The sequence below is a fragment of the Channa argus genome, chromosome 20 (assembly GCF_033026475.1).
Source record: "Channa argus isolate prfri chromosome 20, Channa argus male v1.0, whole genome shotgun sequence".
NCBI classification, from domain to species: Eukaryota; Metazoa; Chordata; class Actinopteri; order Anabantiformes; family Channidae; genus Channa; species Channa argus.
In genome coordinates this window covers 4561731-4584830 of record NC_090216.1, presented here as the reverse complement: position 1 = coordinate 4584830, position 23100 = coordinate 4561731, and the positions used below count along the sequence as shown (strand labels likewise).

Below are 23100 nucleotides of genomic sequence, written 5' to 3'. Positions count from 1 at the left end.
ATTAACCTTAGATGCATCAGTGGATTAACTCTACAAGCAGTGTGGAGATGCTCCTGGTCAATATGAATACCTGGCGTGTCTGTAAGCACCTAATGATAAACTCTCCACTGTCTTTTTTTTAGTTTTGGTCCTGTTTTATTTTTGCAGGTATTTTTGTAAACCTAACCTGAGTCGTTTTGAAAAATGCTAAAAAATTAAATGAATCACAATAAAACAAAGTAATTAATTACAAAAATCCCGGTTTGTTTCCCATATGTATTATCTTTGACCCGCATTACCCACAAATGAAAGGGGTAAGTCAGACTTTTCTTCACTTTTTAATTTTTTTTTTAAATCATTAACCTTAAAATTGCTGCAAATTATGTAAAGTAGCAAGAGCAAATCGTGGTTACAGGCACACTTACCTCTTTTGACCTTCGATAAATCGATGATCTACTTTGTCCTGTTGGTGGCGCCGTCGAGCCTTTTTATTCTCTCCGGTTTCCCTGAAGAAGTCAGTTTGGGCCACCTGGCTCTGTCAGCCAATAAGAGGCCGCATTTACGCTGGAACAAACATAGTTTTCAAAACAAGAGTCTCCGATTTAGAGTTTGAGTTAAACACACTTACTCTGCTCCATATACACAGGATGCGTGCTTTTACTTTTATACGTGTAGGCACGCGGGCCGGAAGTCCATTGAACAGCCAGTGCAGTCGTCGGTGACAACCATGGCAGGTCCTACTAGAAAGCAAATGTTTAGGTTTCTGAGTCAATTAGGAGCATTTATCTTGACCCGGTTTGGCTTTTGGAACTGCTTTAGTATGTTGATGCTGTTCGCTGAACGGGCGGATTCGAAAAGGTAAGAGTACCTCAACTGAGCTTTGTAAAATGGCTAACGTTAGCTACCGAGCTAGCGGAAATGTATCCAAAGTTAGTGTCCAACTTTTACAGTCTTCGATGTCCAGAAATCTCTGCTAATGGTGGACGTGTGTAGCGTTAATTATTTGGCTGCTGTTTTGTTACCTGACATTTTTATTTCTTTAAACCAAGCAGCTAGAGAGTGTCCTGGTTTTAACAACGACTTTAGCCTCTAATCAGAAGTTTTCACCATATGGAGCCTGTGGTCTGTAATTTTCCGTCTTCAAGGGGACAGTCCGTAATTCGTGTAGTGTATCTGGCTGCACGGGCTCCCTAAAGACAGCCACACCCCTCGAAAAGCCACTGTAATTATTGCAACTTTGAAGAAAATGCGGATATATTTATTCCTACACGTATGGGCACTTTAGGTGGACTTATCGTCAGCTGTGTTGGGACACTTCTGGGTATGGTTAGTTGTTGGCTGGTCTTTACAATAGTAAATATGAAAATATGCTGCAACTAACATTTGTTTTCTATAAAATAAATCCCTTTAATTGAGTTGTTTATAGAATATCACGAAAATGTGAGCCATGACCTCCCAAAGCCACGGATTATCTATGCAAACTGCTTGATGTCAGTTGGCATCGAGTTTTTCTTTCTTTCAGGAACTTGTTACAATACTGTTGAAGTAATTAAAGCAGCACAGTGGTGGAGTGGTTACACATGTCTCACAGCTAAAAGGCCCTCAGTTTGAATCTACCTGCTTTTCTTTGTGGTGTTTCCCCCCGGCTTGCATGGGTTTCCCACAGTCCCTCCGGTTTCCTCCACCGTCCAAAGAAATGCATGTTAGGTGAAGTGGTGACTGTAAATTGCTAATAGGTGTGAATGGTTATCCATCTGTCTATGTCTTTCACTGTTGGTCCTGAGACGTACTAGCGCCCTTCCAGGGTGTTCCCTGCTCCAGCACCCCTGCTACCCCGAATAGGAAAAGCAGCTGAGAAAATAGGTGGGTGAATAAAAACGGCTTTATGTATTTTTTGATTGTGATCTGTAGGAAGCCGGACATCCATGTACCGTATCTGTATGTGGACATGGGGGCTGCAGTGCTCTGTGCGAGCTTCATGTCATTTGGTGTGAAGAGGAGGTGGTTCGCATTGGCTGCTGCCATACAACTGGCTGTTAGCACTTACGCATCCTACATTGGAGAACAGGTGCACTATGGTGACTGGCTTAAGGTGAGTCACCTTTTTGAAGGAATATGTTATACTCACAAATATGCTTCTGAACACAGATTCATATCAGACCTTTGATGTTTTTGTTATTATTCCATCAGAATGCATTTTAATTAATGTAAAATTCAGTAGAACCAGGCTTTGTCAAACTATTCTGGTGACACCATAAGCATTTACGCAACTTAAGCATCTCGTTTTACACTTTTTACACCAGCGATAACATAATTCACAAGTCCAAGCATTAGCAATCATGTTTTTTAAATATCCCCTTCTATGTGTGAAATAAGTTTGTTTTTCTTATTATTAATACTAATTTAATAAATAAAGTTTCTTAATCTAGACTGTGCTAATAAGTTTAGGTTTTTATTAAGCGTTATTTTATATATAGCGCTCAGTTGGTAAAGGCAGTTGCTTAAGGACCACAGGGTGAGTGGTTCAATCCCCGGCCCTGGCTATATGTTGAAGTGTCCCTGGGCAAGACACTGAACCCCTAACAGCCCATTCCCCCTCCCCAGCGATGCAGTGCCGGTCCAAGCCCGGTAGAAATTGGGGAGGGTTGCGTCAGGAAGGGCATCCGGCGTAAAAACTGTGCCAAATCAACATGCGGACAATGATCCGCTGTGGCAACCCTGAACTCACGGGACAAGCAGAAAGGAGAGTAGATTTGATACCACTTTGATCAAGTTAACCAGGCCATGTGTATGGTGTCACAACTCAATAATTGCTCCCTAGATAGTTTTTTTTACTTAAAAGATGGTCCAGCTCCTTATAAATGGACATGTTACCTGGCCACAACCATTATCTTGAGGTGGTTTGAAAGTCTCTTAAACACGCTTTTTTACTTCTCAAATTCTTTTAAAGCCATCTGTCAGATTTCTTTCCTTCACCTACTGAAGTCTGATTGTTTAGAGGTCAAATGACTACAGAACTCCATACTCAGACATAGAAGCATATATGAAATTGACTCAAATCTATGTTGAAATAGCAATGAAAATCTGACCTATATTTAAAAGATATTTGTCCTATATTATTAAGTACATTATAATTCATTTATTACAGCTTGAACATTTTTGTTCTGCAGGTTCGAATGTATTCCAGAGCACTGGCTGTTATTGGAGGCTTCCTGGTTCTGGCCAGTGGTGCGGGCGAAGTATACAGACAGAAACCCCGAAGCAGATCCCTGCAGTCTACTGGACAAGTATTCCTAGGAGTCTATCTCATCTGCGTGGTGAGACGATTTTATCACATTTACAAATTATTCATATTTAGAATGGCTCATTAAGAAATTCTCACACTTTACAGTCAAAATAAGACCAATGAGATTGTCAGAACAAAAAGCATCACTTACATTGCAAAATGAATACGTTTGATATTAAACTATTTGTCAAACAAAACGAGGCTTTAGACATTTGGCCCTGGTCAGAAATTTCATCCGTTTTATTTGGCTTAAATGTTTAATTTAGTCTATTTGCACAAGTAATAAGACACACACAAAAAACTGTACATCAAAGGGAGATTATGCTAAGACATTTCAGCAAGGAGATAAAAAATAAATCTAAAGACGAACAATTAAATAATAATTCAGCAAGCAGATGTTTGTTTTAGATAAATCGCTGAAATGATTTGTTTCCATCAAAGTTGCGAATGAATGTCCTCAGTCAAATAATACAACACATTATGCCAGAATACTGCTGATTATTTTTTTTAATCATTAATTCATATATATATATATATACACACACACATCAAATTGATTACTTCTGTAACAGTTTCCTTACAAATCAAATCAGGTTCTTAGTGTCATTCTAACAATCGCAGTACTGCTTCCCCTCCCCCCCACTAGGTGTACTCACTACAGCACAGCAAAGAGGACCGACAGGCCTATCTGAACCATATTGCTGGGGGAGACATCACTCTGATGCTGCTGGAGGTGCTGTTTGGGATTCTGGCCCTAGCCTTTCTCTCTGGCTGTTACATCCGCATGGCCGCCCAGATCCTGGCCACTGTCCTTCCTCTGGTGATCCTGCTCATCGACGGCAACCTGGGATACTGGCACCACACTCGGAAGGTGGAGTTCTGGAACCAGATGAAGCTAATCGGACATAACATGGGCATATTCGGTGCTGTGCTTATCCTGGCCACTGACGGTTGACACCCTCGTGCTCTCACAGACAACTTTTACAGACTGACGTGTCTGTACAGCAGGAGATGGTTGGCCTTTGTGTCACAGCCCGACTTTGTGCTTGAAGCTGGCATCGCTCTGTGACCCCTCAGGATTCAAACATTCAAGCTGAGACATTTGGGTGTAAACCCGCTGATTGCGTTTGCCCACCAGTTGGTAACTTTTGTAAGAAAAAGGAAAACCCAAGCTTTCTTTTTACAATTTTTTATTTATTTGGATTCATGTTTACATTTTGTCTCTTATGCTCTGAAAAGTGAGTATTGGTACTGTACACACAGGGTTTATTCTTAAAAAACATAGTCTTAATGGTTTTAAATATTTTACACTATACTTTATATTTGGCAGATTAGGAGAAACCTAAAATGTAATATGTGGGATTATTAGGAAATGAGATTTGCGTAATTATGATAAACACTACTTGTTGCATTGATTTAAACGTGTGCATTCATATAAATAGGTAGTTTTTGAATAAATACAATAAGTGCAGCTTTTGTATTTTCTTAAGTATTGTTTCTGTTGCATGATAATGTACATTAACAATTACAGTCCATGTTTAAGAATTTCCATCATTAAATTTAAAGTGGATTTATTTTTACAGACTATTGTGCAGCCTGTTGTCATTTTGCAGTCCTGCTTATCTTAATCTACATTTGCTGCAGCTAATTGGACTGAATGTGATCAATAACATTGAGATACTCATTAAATATAAAATGTGTATGGAACAGTTATTGTTGTATGAAAGTTGTCAGTGTCTAACATTACATTTATCGGAGCACAAAGGTGATGGACAAGCAAAGGTATTAAAACTTCCCTATTTAAAAATATTTAATATTTAAATATATTAAATAAAAACACCTCTTGGTATAATGCAATAAAACACACTACAAACATCCTCAAATAATCCAAAGTTAATTTGAATCCTCGCGTTTGAACAAACACCGAACACTGTATTTTAGTTTTTGTAGGAGAGTATTAAGGAGCGTCGATGTGCCACTAAAGGAGACCCTTCACTTTTGGCCTTTTATTTTCTGAGGCTAAAATCACATGGTCATAACGTACCATTACTTTTAAGACACTAGAACATATAGTAGTAACGTGTGTCAATTTTTTGTTTTGTCAATAGTTGTATGTCTCTATTTTCTTTTTTTGTAGAATCATGAAGGACATAAAAATCATGTTACTGCACTTTAAACCTTTCATAAAGACGAGCTGATTAAAGGGGAGTACAAGTACAAGTATAGTGAAAATGTATGCTGGTAAACTACAAATACCTCACTTTTGCAGTATTTTACAGTTAGAAACTACATGTTATACTGTAGGGTGTGAGCAACATTTTTGTTGCTGTTATATAGTCATGACTGTCGCCAAAAAAACATGGGTAGTGAAGGTAAAAACATTTAAATTAGATGTTTCATCAGTCAGGAAGAAGCACAAATATAGATGTGACACTGAAAAGTATATCTACATGTATCCAAGTACATCTATGTATAACCTGGATATCACGCTACAAAACTAAGCTGATTCATTTCCTGGCCTCTTATTTTAACTTCCTTACCATGAAAAGAAATTTAGCACAAGGTGTTAAAACATCAAGAAAAGAAGACTTTAACTAAACAGGATGAAACATGATGATGTCTTGTTGATTAAAAGCTGTCGTGCAACAACAACAGCACTGGATCAGAAATAAACAGCACATCATCTTTCTTGTCTCTGTGACTCTGTATCACTTACAGTTTGTTTGTTCTTCCGGTTGTGTTCTGCTTTGACCAGGGTACCAATCACAGCGAGCATCACAGTGATGGTGATGACGAGCACCGACGCCGTCTCAGCCATACACAGCTGACTGTCTAGTGAGGCCAGGGAGCTCCCAGCTTGCTGAGCAGGAGTGTGACAGATGATGTCCTTGTAGTCCTCCACGTGTAGATGCCGAACACGCTGGATCTTGCCAAAGACACGCTGCAGGTCACAGTCACAGGCCCACGGGTTCAAGGACATCTGAAGGTGCGTGCTGGTTGTGTGGAGCCGCTGGAAGGTCTTGAATCTTATGTGCTCCAGCTGGTTTCCCCGAAGGCCGAGCAGAGCCAGATGTCGCAAAGGAGTCAGAGCCTCAGCCTCGATCACAGAGATGTTGTTGTGGGTGAGCAGAAGCACCTCCAGGGTTTGCTGCCTGCTCAATAGGCCATTTCGAAGCACATTCAGCCGATTTCCTTCCAGGTTCAGGAGGCTCAGTCGAGACAGGCTGTTAAAAGCTCTGACATCCATTGCCTGGATGCGGTTGTAACTGAGGTCCAGTTTCCTCAGGTTTTCAAAGTCGCCCAGCGAGGCAGAATCCAGGTGCTGCAGGAGGTTGTGGTCCACCTTTAGGTCCAGGAGGGATGACAGACTCTCTGAGAAGTCCTGAGGGAGCCAACGCAGTTGGTTAAAACTCAAATCCAGCTTCTCTAGGAACTGCAGTGATGACAGAGACTGAAATGCAGAAAAGGAGAGTAATAAGGCCTCCGCCTGCCCATGGAAAAACCGGAGGTGGAGGTACATTTAATCAAGACCTGTGCTCATGTATAGTTTTGAGGTACTTGAACTTGAATATTGCCATTATATGCTGCTAATATCTAGGTTCCAAGTTGGGATGATTTCTGTGTGAAAATAAAATTATACAAATTTGATTTCATTGTCTTATACTTCATATATTCAACAAGCAGATTGACTTTGTAACAATTTGAATATACAACAGTGCTTTTTGTTTTTTTTTTTTTACTTGCAGTATATAAAGCTTTATTGATGTCAATTACTTCCACCACCACCAGCAACAATATAAAAATGCTGCTTGCACATGTGGCAACATATCATCTCCAATAGTAAATACTAATAATCTGAATAATTTTACTTTAATCTGATTATGCCCAAAGTTGAAGAGTATTTCTACTTATGCTACTACAACACTCATAAAAAACAAAGCAGCGTATGGGAATCAGATGCAAATCTTTTCTGGTACCTGTGGTTGCAGAGTTTGGATGCTGTTGTTGGACAATAAGAGGATCTTGAGGGACCACAGCCCTTTGAAGGATCTATTGTGCACCTCTGACAGCTTGTTTCCACTCATGTCCAGCAGCCAGGAACCATGGGGGACACTGGGAGGAACCTGGACCAGTCCGCGAGACCTGCATTCCACCAGATCCGAAGACTCGTAGCACAGGCAGGGGCTGGGACACAGCTTGAAGCCCAACGCAGTGTTCAAAAGAACAGGCAGAAGAAGCGCCGCACCAAGCATCGTGCAGCCACCGGCAAACATCTGCTCTTTAGATTAAAGTCGATTCACTCCTGGTGAAAAGCATGGTTATTATGTTGTACCGGATTCCGTCTGAACAAGAAATGAGGCAACCAAGAGAACCTGATTCAGTGCAGTGACATTTTAGAAAACTGTCTGCGAATGGGCATCGAATATTCCTGATTAGAGAAGGATTATGAGCTTAAACAGATCATCATAGGACATCACCATATATGGGGAGAAATGGCATATCTGGTCTGATCTGGTCCTTTTCCTAAAATAAGGATTTACATCTGCTGCTGTTCATGGGTCCAATAAGCTGTTTTCAGTTAGGTTATTCTGGCATTTCTGCATCACATTACATAACTTTACAATAACGGATTCGCAAACTGGTTACCTCATCAACTCAAAGATTTGGTAATGAAAAGTCCATGTAAAGATTGAACTGGTCCTAATTAGTGTTTAGATGAAGTAAAAGTGTCTATCACCATGACCTCAAAATTGCATCTTTTAAAAGTGTAAAACAAAAACAAAACATTTCTGTTATCCTCCAACTGCTTCTCAATGTAAATATGTGCTAGTTTTCTTCTTCGGACAGCTGCAAAATTAATACCATCTGACCGTTTTAATGTTGTGCTGGGCAGGTGTTAGCATCTGTGGCTCACGCAGCGAGCTGTAATATACGGCGTTCTGACAGCAACCGACCACATTATCACTGTTCCCTTGCTGATCCCTGTCCACCACATTAAAACCAGCAGGTGGTGCACATGTGACAGGTCAGGAATCAAATAGTTTGAAGCTTTAAACTGTTAATTGGAAACAACAGGAGCTTTTAGCAACTCAAAACCGGGCACTGGCATTTCTAACCATTTCTGACATTTTATAGAGCAGCTGATTCACAAACTAAAATCAAGAAAATATATATAAATCCGCAGATAAACTAATGACCTGAAAATAACTCTTAGCTTCAAGAGCACGAGAACAATCATCCAATATCACCCTTCAACAACCCACTTGAAATGCAGCTGCAGTTTGACTAAATCATAATTAGTGCTCTTCAATTATTTTGCGCGTTAAAGTCCAACTATGTTAGCATTATTGTTACTTTGTGAACTCCACATTAAACACTTTCCATCACTGATTTACTATGAAGTTATCTTTGTCAATAAGTGGATGGCACTAAATTTCAAGCAGCTTTAGATAAACCAGAACGCATTTAAAATATTAAGCTGAAAAAGCGGTGACATTAGCTTCCTGTAATTAAAAGGGATGTGCCACAATAAAAGATGCAACAGTACCTGAAAGGAAACCTGCACATTCCACAGAAAAACCTGATCTGTTCAACGTGGCAGCGCTGACCTATAACCCCAAGGACAGCTGAAGACAACAGCAATGGTCACAATTATGCTAGTGAGCCATGTCCAGTCTAATGAGCCTTAAATGTTTCCTTCTATATATACTGTTGTGTCAGGTTCAGAGCTAAAAAAGGAAAATCTGGTTAGTAAATCATTCAACGTGAGCCCTTCAAAAAGCTGTTGAAAATTACAGCATTACAGTCAGAATTTTTGTTACTTTTATTTTAGAAAATGTCCTTAAAGTGTGGCGTTTCAAGTCACATTTTGTTTAAAATACAGAAAATACAGACAGTAGAACATGGATACAGCAAATAAAGGAAACAATGACAGAAAATAAAGCTAAACAAGCCTTTCTGACTGTTCTATTTTCTCTTTTTTTGAAATGGAACTGAAGGCAAAGGAAGGAGGGCAGAAAAAGAAAAGGCTTCAGGGACAGGAGGGGAGGAGTAGGGGAATAATGAGACAAGTTAGTTAAGGAAACTATGGTTGCTTTATGGTTCATGTTTAAATTATTTTTTTATAAAGTCTAATTTAAGATTTAATCTTTCCTCTTTCTTTTTTGTCTTTTTCATTTAATGGTATTTTGATCTTGTGGATCCAGGGCCCTCAGCGCTCCTCCTTGTGGTCTCAGACTGAGGACAAGGAATGCCGACTTAAGTCTGGCAGTGGGAACAAAACCACCCGCGTTGTCTTCCCCCGGCCGACCCGCACTGCACCGCCAACTCAAGAAGATAAAGTGGAGTCCTTCTGTGTTTGCTGTGCTTGTGAACGTTGCATGGACTTCTGACTTTCCACGTCTCTAAAATGTTTCTCAACCTGCAGGGGTAATGCAAAAAACTTTAATAGACAATGTGGACATCACTTGTGTGAAAAAGAAAGACTAAACATCTGTATGCAGAGTAATGCTGCGTCTAGTGCTGCTCAATAAATTGGGATCATTCAAATTAGCAGCAGAGGAGCTGATTTGTTGTCACTGTACACACAGAAACACGGGTTAAGAGTGTGGATGGCTTTTAAGGAAATTGCCTGTTTGTGGTTACTTCATCTCTTCCATTGTCTCTGGAAGTTTTCCCATCCGTTTTCTGTCCCCAGCTTTTTTCTGTGTCTGTAGTCATTTTGTCTGTTTCAAGTTATTCAGCCTGTTTTTGGCTGTTCGGACGTCTTCTGGAAAGCTTCAAAGCTTTCAAGCAACGTGAACAGTAACTTTAGATGTTCTGGCGCATGTGCGCAATAGTCCCATTCAGTAATCCAGCCTTGGGGTTACTAGTAAAGAAAGCTACAACGTTCTACACAGCTCATCTGGCCACAGAATAATGCATTTATTCAGATTATGTATTCATCAACTGGGCTGCTTTATGCAGAAATCAGACAACATATAACTGCAACAATGAGTGGATTAGTTAATAGAAAATCATAAACAACTATGATGAACGTGTTGTACCCACATAGGAAGCCCTATGCATGTACAATTTACCATTTATACATTGCTGAAGAGGTGTGCAGAGGAAACCAAGTGAGCTGGGATCGAACCCTTGTTCCTCCTTTACACACTTCCTATGTGCAGAAGCACGTGGTTTGCAAGAAAGTGTTTAAAGTGTGCCATTATTTATAACCCAGCTAGGTTGGGTGAGCATACCCAATATTTTCCACCATTTACCTAAGTCATAAGGACAGCTATAAATAAAACAGAAATCAGACAGCACACACGGGTATTTAAAGCAAATCTTGTGCTACACATGTGCAAAGGCAGTAAAGATGTCTTACTCTACGTTCTCCATGCCATTTTGTGATTAGGCCACACCTGGGTTTCAGGCCATGTCCAGTTTTTGAGTACTTTGCCTTTCATCATACCTTCATTTGACTCGAGGCCAGAGGTATGTCGTGAATGTGACCCAACTCTTTCCACTAACGTTGATATTGCTATGGTTCATGCTACTCGACAACACAGTAGAAGGTTTAAGAAGAACCATGTTTAACAGAGAGCAGGCAGCAGGTATCAGCAGCAGATGCTGCATTAAACAATAATTCATTCTTGTTTAAAATGTGGGCATCATGTTTCTACCTAAACCAGCACTGAATGTGTTTAAAATACTCGTTGGTGGCAGTGCTATAGCTTAGCCTTGTTAGTGTTAGCTGAATTATTGAAGAATTGATGCGTACTTACTATTTTGCGTACATGACTTAAAGCGCTTCCCTCTTTGCCTTTGCAGTTCTCAACCTGGTAAGGCGGCGAGATTACGACATCATCCATCACAATAATGTTCTTCTCCTGCCATTTACAGTCTTTGATGCTGCAAAGAAAAACATCTGCTGATTAATCAAGGTTTTTGTAATAAGGAATGCAAACGTGACAGAAAGTGTTTGACATGGGATTTACTAATTGATTTTTCTCTTTTTCATCAGATGTTTATAAATGTCCACAGTTTCATTATGACTAGTGTATGTTAGAACATGGCATCACTAATACGGCACCAACACTAGTATCAAAATTCTTTCAATGCATCTGACAAATTTTACCAGCATGAAACTCAAAAAAGGATTTTTCAAAGTTAAACAGGAAAAACTACGCAAGTAATGAAGACTGATGGCAGTTTCCCTCAAAAGGTCAAGGGTTGGTTAAAAGTTGATTAGCCTAAGTTGTAACTTTCCCGCATTGCAGGAAAACACTTGTCGTGAAGAGGAAATCCGGCATGGACAGTGTGCTTCTTCTGTGAATGCTGTTTAGTTTAATCGTTAGTTAAAGATGACATCACACTGGTAGCTGAGGAAAGTCTCCATCAGTCAAGAAACAATCATAAAATACTCTCCAGTGCTTATAACTGGGTTATAATTGTCTGACAAAGACAGCATGTAGTTTTTCCATTTTCAATGTAGAATAAGTCAACCTGATCTACAACGGAACAACAGCACAAAGTTCTTACGTTTTGTGAATAGTCTGGAATAGCTGTTGGCCCTCCACAGAAACCCCAGCACTGATTGCATAGGCTTGGGATAGTTTGTCCTCCTTTTCTGACCGTGCTCGATTGGCAAGCTGTGAAGAGGCGAACAGAACAAAAGGCACTGTTAAACATCAACCATTCTTTGCTTTGACAGCTTTAAACAAAGGGCCTGTTTCTTATTTTTAACAAATAGGACAGGTTAAAGCCCCGACATATGACCTAATGAAGTCAGATTTATATTCCTTAACACAGTGTAGGGATAGTTTATTCAAGCATTACATTGAACAGGGCTTTATGGACAATTCCACACATGGTTTACTGTACACAACTCCTCTCTAAACATTAAACCAACTTCTGTTTTTTCTGCTTAACAGTTCGACGGCAGGATCCACAGTAGAATTCGAGGTTGCTAGACCATGTATGTCAAAGGCAGACATTCAGCTGAAAAATTCAACCTTATTTTTTGTTTTTTGCACGAATCCCAAATTGATAACGGCTGGTGAAATTTGTGGAGCACCAAGGGGATCCTCGTCACTTAAAGCCAGGAAAACTCACGATGACCACATTTGAATTGACCACACTTGCTCATTGGTTACCATTAAATATTGTACTTAAGTAAAACAGGCCAAAAAAAACAATCGTGCAAGATGTGAACTGAAATTTTGGATCTACATGTTGCCCATAATGTGTTGTGTTGATGATTCAAAAGCCCAAAGTTGCTTGGCATTTGAGTAAAACTACCTGAGACAGGTATGTCTCAGGTATTTATAAATTTAGGCTGAGCATAAAACTCAGTGTTTGAAGAGCCAATCTTGATGTCCACATCATTTGGGGCCGGCCGTTTTAACTTAGTCACAGCTTCTACTAAGTCAAGAGTTTAAGCTCAATCTTATGTCAAATGCTATATTTATGATATAATCTATCTAGCAATATAATCATTCCCATTACAACTATCACAGTCAATAAAGACACAAGCTCACCCATGTAAAGATCAAATTCCAAATGTACGGACTTACCTTGCTAACATTCAGTGATGCTAGTGGAGGTGGAGTCTCAGTGCGGTCATTTATTATGTCCACCTCAGAAACATAGGCTAAGTTGATCAGGATGACGTCGTTGAGGTTTGGCTTACCGCTGGAGGAAGCACATTCTTTGAAAGAACTCAGGTCAAGGGACACAACTTTATGCCGACACATAACACATAATGACTTCTTCATGCGTGACCTCTGATGAACTTGAACGCCATCAGTTAGACTGCACAAAGAAGCTTAGGAAACAGAACACTGGCTGACTATCACTGACAGTGAAAGGTAGTGCCAGTTACAGCACGCAACTACCAAGGCGGTGCTGCCACCTATACCAATCATGAATGGATAAATTATTTGTGAAAATAATGTGCAGTTTATATACATATACCCAGCAGCACGGCAAGTTTTCCATTCCTGCAATTCTGACTTTATTTGCTGAACGTCCACTGAATCAACTAATTAACCAGTGGCAGCTCTCCCAACTTTGTAACCATCTCAATAAATCCTGACACATTTTAATCATGTGTGTAAATAATGAATTACACTCAATCACATGACCTAGTTATTTGATCACATAACTTCCAGATGGGTAAAGTCCCCCTTTTTCCCCAGGATAAAAAATGTTTACAGATTAATCTAAAAAGAAAAAAGTTTTTCCTAAAACAAATTTATAATTCTTTGGAACTCTGACATACCAGGATCTCAAGGCATCAGCTTTTGTCCTTGTCAGCAATACAGGTACAAGCTGTTTAATTTATCAGTGTAACTTTGCATGGCTAGCAGGTATTTTAGACCACACTTATTTAAAAAAAAAAAAAAATACAAAGGCTAGGAAATGGTTTGACCTATTATGATAGTGACAGAAGATCCACACTAACAATGCATTAAGTTTGGCTTAAGTAGTAACAGTCCAAACTTTAAATGCGTAAAATAATTTAACAAATAGACTGGTTAAATCTTAAATGTCCAAAAATACATGCTTTTTAGTGTAAGGTTGACTAACTAAATACTAATACAACTATACCTTCCAGGATACAGAGCCAAATATTTAAACCCTGAGGCCTGTGATAGCAACAATCACACCTCCACACTGTATTAACTTCATTCATTTAGTGTTTCACCCCAGATCTTGGTCATGAGGTTACAACAGAGTTACAAGAGTTATACCTACGTAAATTATGAGGTGGTCCAGCATACCACCTTATTGATGCCTATACGTTTATACACACACACACCCATGAATGGGTGTAGACATGCTCAATAGCAAGCTAACGTTAGCTGCAATGATCTCATGGTGTCTGTGCCGCCTCGATCATTTATAAATGAAGCTATTACTTGATGTCATAACCACTCGATAATTATGGTTTCACCAGATTCAGATGAAAAGGGAAACCGTTGATACGCTTAAGGAGGTTAATACCGTTAAGTGAGCTAACAGCGGCAGTGTGGCGCTAGCACGTTACCCGAGCTAACAGCAGCTTGGTTTTAGCATGCAAGGGCAACGCTACACGGTGCTCATTCATCTCTAGCTTTTGGGGGGGAAACCGCCTTTAGCTTCTCCAAATCACAGCACGGGAAACTTTGTAGGGGACCCGAGCACGTAACTCAGAGGAAGATGCGCCGAATGTCACTTAGCTTGCTAACTAGTAACGGTTTGTGCCTGTTGAGAGCACACAGCCATGATGCCTTACTGGGCTTCGTTGCCAGATAGTGATCCATGTTGAGGTCTGGCAATACAATGAGTGACTTCAAAACACATGCACGTCCCAGCAGATAACGAAAAGGTATGAAATGGGCCGGCAACACCAATACGGCCCTCGACAGATTGTAGATGGGCGATCAACTACCTCGTAAAATAAATTATTTTAAAAACAGACAAAGATCTGTAACTCAGCTCCCATCAATTACGCCTGCGCGGATCACTATTTGACATATTTTCGGTTACCCTACAGGCCCTTGTAGCCAGGCAGGCCAGGAAGCCATCCTCAGCTCCAAACGAACAAAGGATACTCAGAGTTAACATCTTGGACTGGTAGTCAAACGCGACCACTTCTCCCTGTAGACGTTGGCCCAAGCAGGTGAGACAAGAGACATGGCTCCCGACGCTGAAATACTCCCCCGGTCCAGGAGCCGCCATCTTCTCCGCCAGGAAACCGGAGCGCCTGCCTTACGTAAAACTACGTAATGTCGTATTGAGACGAAACCTGGGCGTGTCGTATACGTCGCGAGGAGGGTACTTATTCTACAAGGATGACTTATTTTTATATTTGAAGCAAAATGAATATTGTCGTAGCAGGAAATGTACTGTATGTGACTGTATGTTGCATATAAACATTATGTAATTATTCGAGGTAAAACGTTGTGGCTTTGTCTCCCATTCAAGCACGATTCAAAACGCTCCCCCTACCGGAAACATGGCGGTGTTCATTCCAGGTGGTGGCGGCAATGCACCGTAACACATTGTCAACTGCCAAGACGCCTCAGCAAGAAGAAGTCAGGATGCTACAGCAGGCTACCCGGCATCGCAGCAGCACATCCGTATTTAACAGCTAATCAGGATTGCATTTTGTTTTATTTGCATAACTAGAGTGAATGTTTTGAGGGAGGATTTAGGAATGGAGGCGGTTTACACCAGCGGCATTTGGATGGCTGAGAGCCTCCAGCAGAAGACGAGGAGTCATGAATCATTTTGGCTAGTTGTCACTCATATGGGAGACCCTAAAGCAGCCTTCCTACTCGTATTTCCTTTCACATATTTCCTCAGCAGACGAGCGGGAGTTGCCGTGCTTTGGGTAGCAGCTATATCGGAGTGGCTGAACTTGGTTTTTAAATGGTACGGCTACAAGAAGCAGTGGACATGTTTCAAACTCTATGTGCAATGTGTGGATTTCACACTTTCAGTTGTGCTATCGTTATTTACTACGTATCTTGCATCTAAACAAGTTAATGTCGTAGGCATAACGTCAGATTTAGGTTAATGTGTATTTTCTTTTAAGATAATTGCAAAAATAAAGCTAGTATAATGCTCTGCTTTTGAAGACGCAACTTCCGGTACATTAAACGGAAGTCCAATCCTATGTACTTACCGAGGTGAAACTGACATCCACGGAACATCTATCTATCTATCTATAAATGTCTTTTGAACTTTATTACAAAAACATTGAAACAATTAATGGAAATAGATTGACTAAAAAGACAATATTCAGTTGTGGCAATTGTCCAATGTGTATTTTCATAAATATTTATAGTTTTTTATAACATTGGCTACCAATAATCAAATTATCAGTAGCCCAGAATTAGAGGAGGTACAACAATATGTAGATTTAGGATGGGGCATACAACACGTGGGAAGGAAATATTCAATACATATTGTACAGAAAATGTTGTCTACTTGTTCCCAGGTTGCTTTTTGGAGAAAGGCCATTCTGGTGGATAGGTGAATCCCATCTATTTGTCGACAGGCAACCTATAGTTGACCAGTTTTCTTCCACCTGTGAAACTGGCCCAGGTAAGAGGCACTCAAAGAAAAAGAGTCACAGATGGTACACAAATTATTATTCAGTAAGAGGCTGACCTCTGTCTCTCAGGCAGTCCTTCAGGACATGCGATGGTGACAGGAGCTGTCTGGTGGGTGGTGGTGTCTTCACTGGGGTCATTTTTGTACTCTCGCACTCACAGGTATGGCTCTTTTGAAGTATGTTGTTTTGACTTGGAAACTCGAGGTTGTCAGTGTGTTTCTGAATAAATCTCAGTTTGTCTGTGCCCGCAGTTTGGTGTTATCAGCTGCTCCCTACCTGCTCTATGTGTTACTGCTGGTGGCAGTTGGGATCTCCCGGGTATTTATCCTTGCCCACTTCCCTCACCAGGTCATTGCTGGCTCCATTACAGGTCTGAGTACAGCTCATGTACAAGTTGAATATACTGCATTATACAAAGAGGTGTCTCTATTTAGCAAACTGATAATAGAAAATACCAGACAAAATAATAGAAGAACTTATAAGTATATTAAATACTATAACAACACAAACTGCTTCTGTCTACTAAAGTGACCTTACAGGTACACAACACCTCTCCATGACACTTCCAATTATCACTATAATAAAGGGAGGATTTGCTACAAGTGTTGTGTTGCTGTATTAGTTTTAACTTGGTGTACCTAATAAACGGCCAGCTGAGAGTTTATCCTTATAAATACAATCTAAATATTGTCTAATAAGGATTAAAAAATTTGTCTCAACCATTAAACAAATATATAAAATATCTATATAGAATATGTATATTGTCTCACTGTATATGCATCATAGATATCATTCATCATTAGCAGTGAAAAGATTTTTTCACTGCAAATTTTAAATGACTGAAATGTTTATGCCAGGTTTTATTCTGGGGATTGTGCTAAGCCGCAGAGTGCCAGAAGGCCGCCCCCTGCTGTTCTTCTTCTGCTTCAGCATTGGTCTTTTGATTGGTGCTCTGATGCTGCATGCTGGACTGCAGCAGCTGGGATTCGACCTCTCCTGGTAAGTGCTGGTTAGAACGTTCAGTGGATACTAAACTCCGTCTTTATTAAATGTATATTCTATATATTCCACAGGTCTATTGCTTTGGCTAAGAAATGGTGCAGCCATGCAGAGTGGATTCGCCTGGACACAGCACCATTTTCCTCTCTGACTCGGGACTGCGGTGCCCTTCTGGGTCTGGGGCTCGCCCAGTACTGGAGGCCTGGAGGATGGTCTCTGCCTTGGGCTCCAAGGGCTTTATCTGTGGCTATTTCATCCATGGGACTGTATCATGTGAATCGTCTCCCACTCCCAGTGCGACCACAGGGCCTCTTTTATGGGCTGTTCTTTGTCAAATTTGTCATGGTGCCTCAGATTGTCATGGTGTGGGTACCTGGACTGGTCCACCTTTTCACACACAAGAAGAAGGAAGACTAAAAACTATTTACTCTCCGCTACGGGTGTTTATAACATCTTTAAAGACTGAATTGTGATTGTTTATTGGATGGTTACTATTGTGGTTAAAGGCTGTAGTCACGCCACATGGCTTTGTGTTCTCTTTAAGTGTTGCTACAGTAATATATTTGCCAAACTGTGAGCTCAGTGTGATGGTCTCGTATTCAATAAGAGTTCATTATTGTGTTGACACTCTTGCTGTAATTTGTGGACCAAAATCATCCAAATGAATAAATTACATTTGTATGTCAAACACAGTGAGTGAAGACATGCACAGTGTGTTTCAGTTGGTAACCATTTATAAATATGTTCTTTTTTCCAATACATAGGTTTGACTGTACAGATTACAATCATTTATCATGAGATAAAAACACATTTTTTTTATTGTTTTTAATTAAACTTTATCACGGCGATCTGAAAGCTCACATTTACAGACAAGAGAACTCTGCTCCGCAAGCAAATACATTAAAAGAAAATAAAAGAACCATTTGCTTCTGTCTGGTGAGGTTGGAGGAAAAAGATAAGGGTAGTTCTGGGACAGTAATGTCCTTATCTTGATCCAAACATTGTCACACACCAGACTCAGGACACTGCTATACGTATTTCTGCTTGAGCTCATGGAAAGAATAGAACATGCATCAGACTATTTACAGCAAACTAATATACACAGACAGTTTGAAACCATATGCCCTCAAACAGCCTTAACTTAGAGGTCTTGTTTAAATTAAGTATAATACACTTTATACCTTCATTTCTGTAAAGACAATTAGGGCAACTCTCTCATAGCAGGTGAAACTGAGGATGAACAGAAGTCAGGAGGAACTGTCGCTCTTTAGATATTCTTTATCAGAGAACCAAAAAAAACCCAAAAAAACTTACAGTCTATAACTTTTCCTACACATACAAATAACTTCAGGTATTTTTATTTTTTTTGTTGCAGTAGATTTGACTTATTTTCAAGACGTGTGCAAGACCAGTGGATTAGACTGGCTAATTTAGATAAAAGGAATTTATTGGATTTTTTTTAAATGAATACCCAAGTATGGTTGGCGTCTTGAAACAGACTTGCTTAACTAACTAATTAGCCGAGCTGGACGGAGGGCAATATCTGAGCCTATATATACAACTTGTGCTAGAAAGTCTATACATCTGTTTCGGTTTAAAAACATCGTTTGCTCTTCATATTGTCATTCATCACTGCTTTGTTGAATCATAAAATGACAGCGTCTATGATAGTCTTATCACGTTTCACAAGTTCGACCCATCGCACTCCCAATTTTTTTCAAATTCAACAATCATAACAGTAAAGTAAGTAAAACACATAAAGTGCACCCTTAGTAAAGAACTCAACAGGCATTTTAGTGCAGATGTAAAAACGGGTAAAAAGAAATGACAAAATAACGCAGGAGAAAGGGAAACATCGCGTATGCATTTGCTTGCTTTTAGTCGCTGAGTACTATCAGTGTTAACCCATTACTAGCATATGTATGGCATGATCTACTCTCCGTTACAGTGTCATTACATATGGAGGAGGGACAAAGGCAAACTTTGATACTCATACCATCTGATAAAATCACCTACCACAGGATGTTCTATATATATATATATATATATATATATATATAAAATCTGACCAGCATAATTTAGTTTTTATTTCTTTAGTCAAAGATTTCAACTTAAAGTTAAGTTATTGCATTTAAGGCCGACCACAACCTGCCATTAAACAAAATGTATGAATTCTCCTAGAAACTTGTGCAGAGAGTGATTTCCCTGCTTATTTAAGTAGAAGGATAAAGGATTATTTAAATGTTAATGGACAGGATGCTAGACTGAAATGTCAGAAAAAGTTAAAAGCTTTGCTGAAAGTTGGTTTAGCGTCACACTAAGGCATATCAAAGGTCTGTTTTGATGCTGAAAGGAAATTAAATCATAATTTACATATTTGAACATCAGAAATGAGGTAAAATAACTGATTTTCAAATGGATTTAATCAACAAAAAAAGTTGCAAAAGTAGGTGTAGAAAAAAAATCGTACTTAAACAAATACATTTTACTATCAGAATAGGCTTCGACTTGGACTTTAATCCAAATGTGTTTCATAATCCTAAGGCTCCGACAAATGGCCATTTAACTAAATGATGGGACATTTATTATTTGGATCATTGAATGAGCATAAATGAGCAGATTTGCTGCTTTTGTTTGTTTTATATGAACATCAACTCAATATCAACTCCTCCCTGACCAAACTTTTTACTACGCATATTTTACCGTTATCTGACATTTCACAGAAAATTGAAAAATAAATTTCAGATGAACACATAAGTAAAAATAATCACTGTAGCCCTAGTTCAGATGACTGAGTCTATTGCAGCATAAAAAAAGCATTTTCTTACGCACATCAAAAACTTTATATTCACACAAAAGAGGTAATTATATCATTCAAAGTTGGTCTGCATCCCTCCTTCCTTACCCTGATTGGTTTTCCACATCCATATGACTAGCAGTGGGACACAAAGGCAGGGTTAACAGAATACAATTCAAATGCAAACTTTGCTTTGTTTTATTTCTATGTACAATATATAACTTAATTATAAATATTGTAATTTTTCTCTAAGTACTGAGTTGTTGAGCCATTTGTATTTTCTGAGTAATGTACAGTATTGAACATATAATATTGTATTACATAGAATAGAGCCTACTAGCAACCTTGGTTAAGAGCACACTTTGAAAGAACAGAAGATGGAGTCCACAAGTAGAGTCACTTTCACTCCTACAGTCCCACCTGTTGTGTTCTCTTGTGGGAACATTGTGCCACACATTCTGGAAGTGCCCTGGTCTTTGTTTCAGTATGAGATCAGAATTTAAGACCCTCTCGTTATCCTACACGTGGGCAGTATATGATAATCCTTTCATTATTAGTTATGTTTTTCCTATAAGGTGATGTCTAATACCCTATGTGTGAGTGTGCGGGCTGTGTGAATTTCTCTCTGACTGGATCTGTCTCTCATGACTTCTTTAGGATAAGTTTGTCTGTCTCACATACACAGGGCTCAGCAGCATCTGCTGCCGAGTTAAACAGTTTTCTCCTCTCATTCCCACAAACAAGCCCAGTCCAAACAACCAATCACAGACAGGCCATCACACATTGGACTCCACAAATGGTCTCTTTGGTTTGATGGGGGAGGTGGGGCCTTGGGTTCGGGAGTCACGAGAAAGCTGGCGGTACATGTTGTCCTGGTAGGCCTGTGACACAGGCAGAGTCCTTGCCACCTTCACGTCTGGGTAGGTGGGCACCTGGCTGACCCGTTCCAGGATGTCTCCACTGCCACGGGAGCCATTGGCCAGCTTGCCCAGTGAGGGGGGCTGGGTCTGGGAGTAGTAGTCCTCCTCTAACAGGTGTCCATTTTGGGCATTATTGGTCTTGTTGTAGTAGGCGATATTACCCAGTGAGGTGGGGGGGCTGTAGGTGGAGCCTTGCTGGACTAGTTGGCCAGGCGAGGTGGGGCTGATGGCAGAGTCCATTGATGTCATGGCCCTGGACCGTGAGGGCTGATGCAGGTACTGCTGAGTCCGTGCCGTCTTGTCTATGATGCCCATGAAGGGTGTGTTCCTTGAGCGGGTGGTCTCACCCTGATACAGCCCCCCACCGCCCTGTGAGGGAGATATGGGAGAGATGTCATCACACGTGCGCTCATAGGTGGCTTGAAGGGGGATCTCCATCTGCTGAATGGAAGAGGAAGGCCTGAAGACTGGAGCTAAATTCGAGGTGGATCCAGTTGAAATGTTGTTACTCGAGGGGGAGAATCTAAGGCCTACGCTCTGAGAATGTATGAGAGGTCTGGGGGTGGGCACATGCTGCTTCATCTCAGTAGTATTGGCACTGACGGGGCGTCTCACCATATGGGGGATCTCAGGAGAACCCAGCTGGCAGGGGGGCATTGCATTGGCACGCTCCAGTACATGTTCAGCAACTGGGTAGTAGGCGGCTGACTGGCTACGGCTTATCTGAGGTGTCTGGCTATAACGGATGCCCCCTGGGCCCCCACTGCTGGCGCGGTAGGCAGAGGAGGGGCGCTGGGGTAGCTCATCCTTCAGCAGGCTGGACTCCATAACCCCTCCTCGGCCACCGTGCTGACAGAGGGCCCCAGAACTGAGGCTGGCTTGGACCTGGGACATAGAACGTCCATCCAGGGAGGGCTGGTAAACCAGCCGGCTCTCCACATCCACTGAACCCCCTTGGTAGCGACCCATCTGGCCACCATAGCTGCTGTTGCCCATCACATTGCTAGGCTGGTTTGTGCGGACTATTTGGGCTATGGAAGGCTGAAGGCGAAGGCCTTGGGCTTGGTGGTGCTGGGAGGACAGAGAGGGCTGAGAGCTAAGTTGGAATGAACGTTGGCTGCTCATCTTAGAGAGTGGAGATTTGGGTCGACCAGGGTGCTGCTCTGTCTGGTAGCGCACAGGGGACCCAGACTGGGACCTGTACAGACAAACACTCTCTAATGGTGGACTGGCTCTGTATTGAGCAGCTCTACGTAAAGGGGAAGGCGGTGGGCTCTGGTGATCCATCCCCTGACCCCCGGTACCCATAGGAGGTGGGCTAAACCGGTAGGATGGCTGATGCACTGGCGAAGTGTGAGGCGGGCTGTGTCGGTAATGAGAATTCTGATGTGTCGGGGATAGAGAAGGTGAAGTGGGCTGGTATGTCCCGCGGGTTGGAGAGGACATGGAAGAGGAGGTGGGGTGATATTCATAGGGCAGGCCCATTGGTGAACCTCCAGCTAAATAAATCTGATCTGGATGTGTGGGGGAGAGTGGTGGGCTCTGAATGATGGGAAGGCTCGAAGAATTGGTATGAGACTCAGGTGGGGGCAGATTTATAGACATGGCCTCCAGCTCCTGTTCCAGGTAATCCTCATCTTCAAACAGGTCCTGGACGGGCTCCATGTCCTCAAGACGGGGCTCTGGAGGAGGGGGAAGAGGCATGGACAGAGACAAGGACTCCTCCTCTTCAGGGGGAGGCGTAGGAGGAGGGGAGGGAGGAGGCTCCAACTCCAGGTCCTGCTGCTGGTGCTCCTCCTGGTTAAGCTGACGACACTCCTCCTCCACCCTCTGGAGCAGCCGCTGGATCTCTCGATTGTTGGGGCACTGCTTTATGGCTTCATTCAGGTCCTCTAAGGCTTCAGGAAATTGTCTGGAAAAAAAAGTGACTTGTGGTCGTTATGGGGAATACATACTATACACATTTGAGAACGTGAGAGAATTAAACATGTTTGACAAAGAGGGAAACATCACAGTCTTTCACACCAGC

At 41.1% G+C, this 23100-nt stretch overlaps 5 protein-coding genes across 24 annotated transcripts in view; 2 read left to right on the top strand and 3 right to left on the bottom strand.

Moving 5' to 3' along the window:
• Positions 1-656: 656 nt before the first annotated feature.
• Positions 657-4850, top strand: tmem101 (transmembrane protein 101). The gene is made up of 4 exons (XM_067487150.1): positions 657-837; positions 1891-2071; positions 3150-3296; positions 3912-4850. Exons 1-4 carry the CDS (start codon positions 707-709, stop codon positions 4218-4220), a joined length of 768 nt encoding a protein of 255 aa, XP_067343251.1. The 5' UTR covers positions 657-706; the 3' UTR covers positions 4221-4850.
• A 151-nt stretch (positions 4851-5001) lies between these two features.
• Positions 5002-8938, bottom strand: LOC137105243 (reticulon-4 receptor-like 2). Of its 2 annotated transcripts, none has more exons than XM_067487146.1 (2): positions 7243-8938; positions 5002-6716 (listed from the first exon to the last, which is right to left on the bottom strand). In XM_067487146.1, exons 1-2 carry the CDS (start codon positions 7537-7539, stop codon positions 5946-5948), a joined length of 1068 nt encoding a protein of 355 aa, XP_067343247.1. In that variant the 5' UTR covers positions 7540-8938; the 3' UTR covers positions 5002-5945. The 2 variants fall into 2 exon arrangements, with proteins under 2 accessions (XP_067343247.1, XP_067343249.1); XM_067487148.1 differs by having other exon boundaries at positions 5002-6698.
• Positions 8939-9074: 136 nt separating this feature from the next.
• On the bottom strand, positions 9075-15012 carry lsm12b (LSM12 homolog b). Its single transcript, XM_067487151.1, has 5 exons — positions 14848-15012; positions 12826-12959; positions 11792-11901; positions 11035-11161; positions 9075-9686 (listed from the first exon to the last, which is right to left on the bottom strand). The coding sequence occupies exons 1-5, from the start codon at positions 14972-14974 to the stop codon at positions 9594-9596; spliced, it is 591 nt and encodes a 196-aa protein (XP_067343252.1). The 5' UTR covers positions 14975-15012; the 3' UTR covers positions 9075-9593.
• Positions 15013-15138: 126 nt separating this feature from the next.
• Positions 15139-18061, top strand: g6pc3 (glucose-6-phosphatase catalytic subunit 3). The gene is made up of 6 exons (XM_067487149.1): positions 15139-15670; positions 16239-16345; positions 16425-16515; positions 16607-16725; positions 17213-17354; positions 17429-18061. Exons 1-6 carry the CDS (start codon positions 15453-15455, stop codon positions 17769-17771), a joined length of 1020 nt encoding a protein of 339 aa, XP_067343250.1. The 5' UTR covers positions 15139-15452; the 3' UTR covers positions 17772-18061.
• A 141-nt stretch (positions 18062-18202) lies between these two features.
• Positions 18203-23100, bottom strand: part of tanc2b (tetratricopeptide repeat, ankyrin repeat and coiled-coil containing 2b) — a 133843-nt gene continuing 128945 nt past the window's right edge. For all 19 annotated transcript variants that reach the window (XM_067487131.1, XM_067487124.1, XM_067487133.1 and 16 more), the window contains one exon: positions 18203-22983. In XM_067487131.1, coding sequence (XP_067343232.1) covers positions 20928-22983 — 2056 coding nt within the window. In that variant the 3' untranslated portion in view covers positions 18203-20927. The remainder of the gene's footprint in view (positions 22984-23100) is intronic.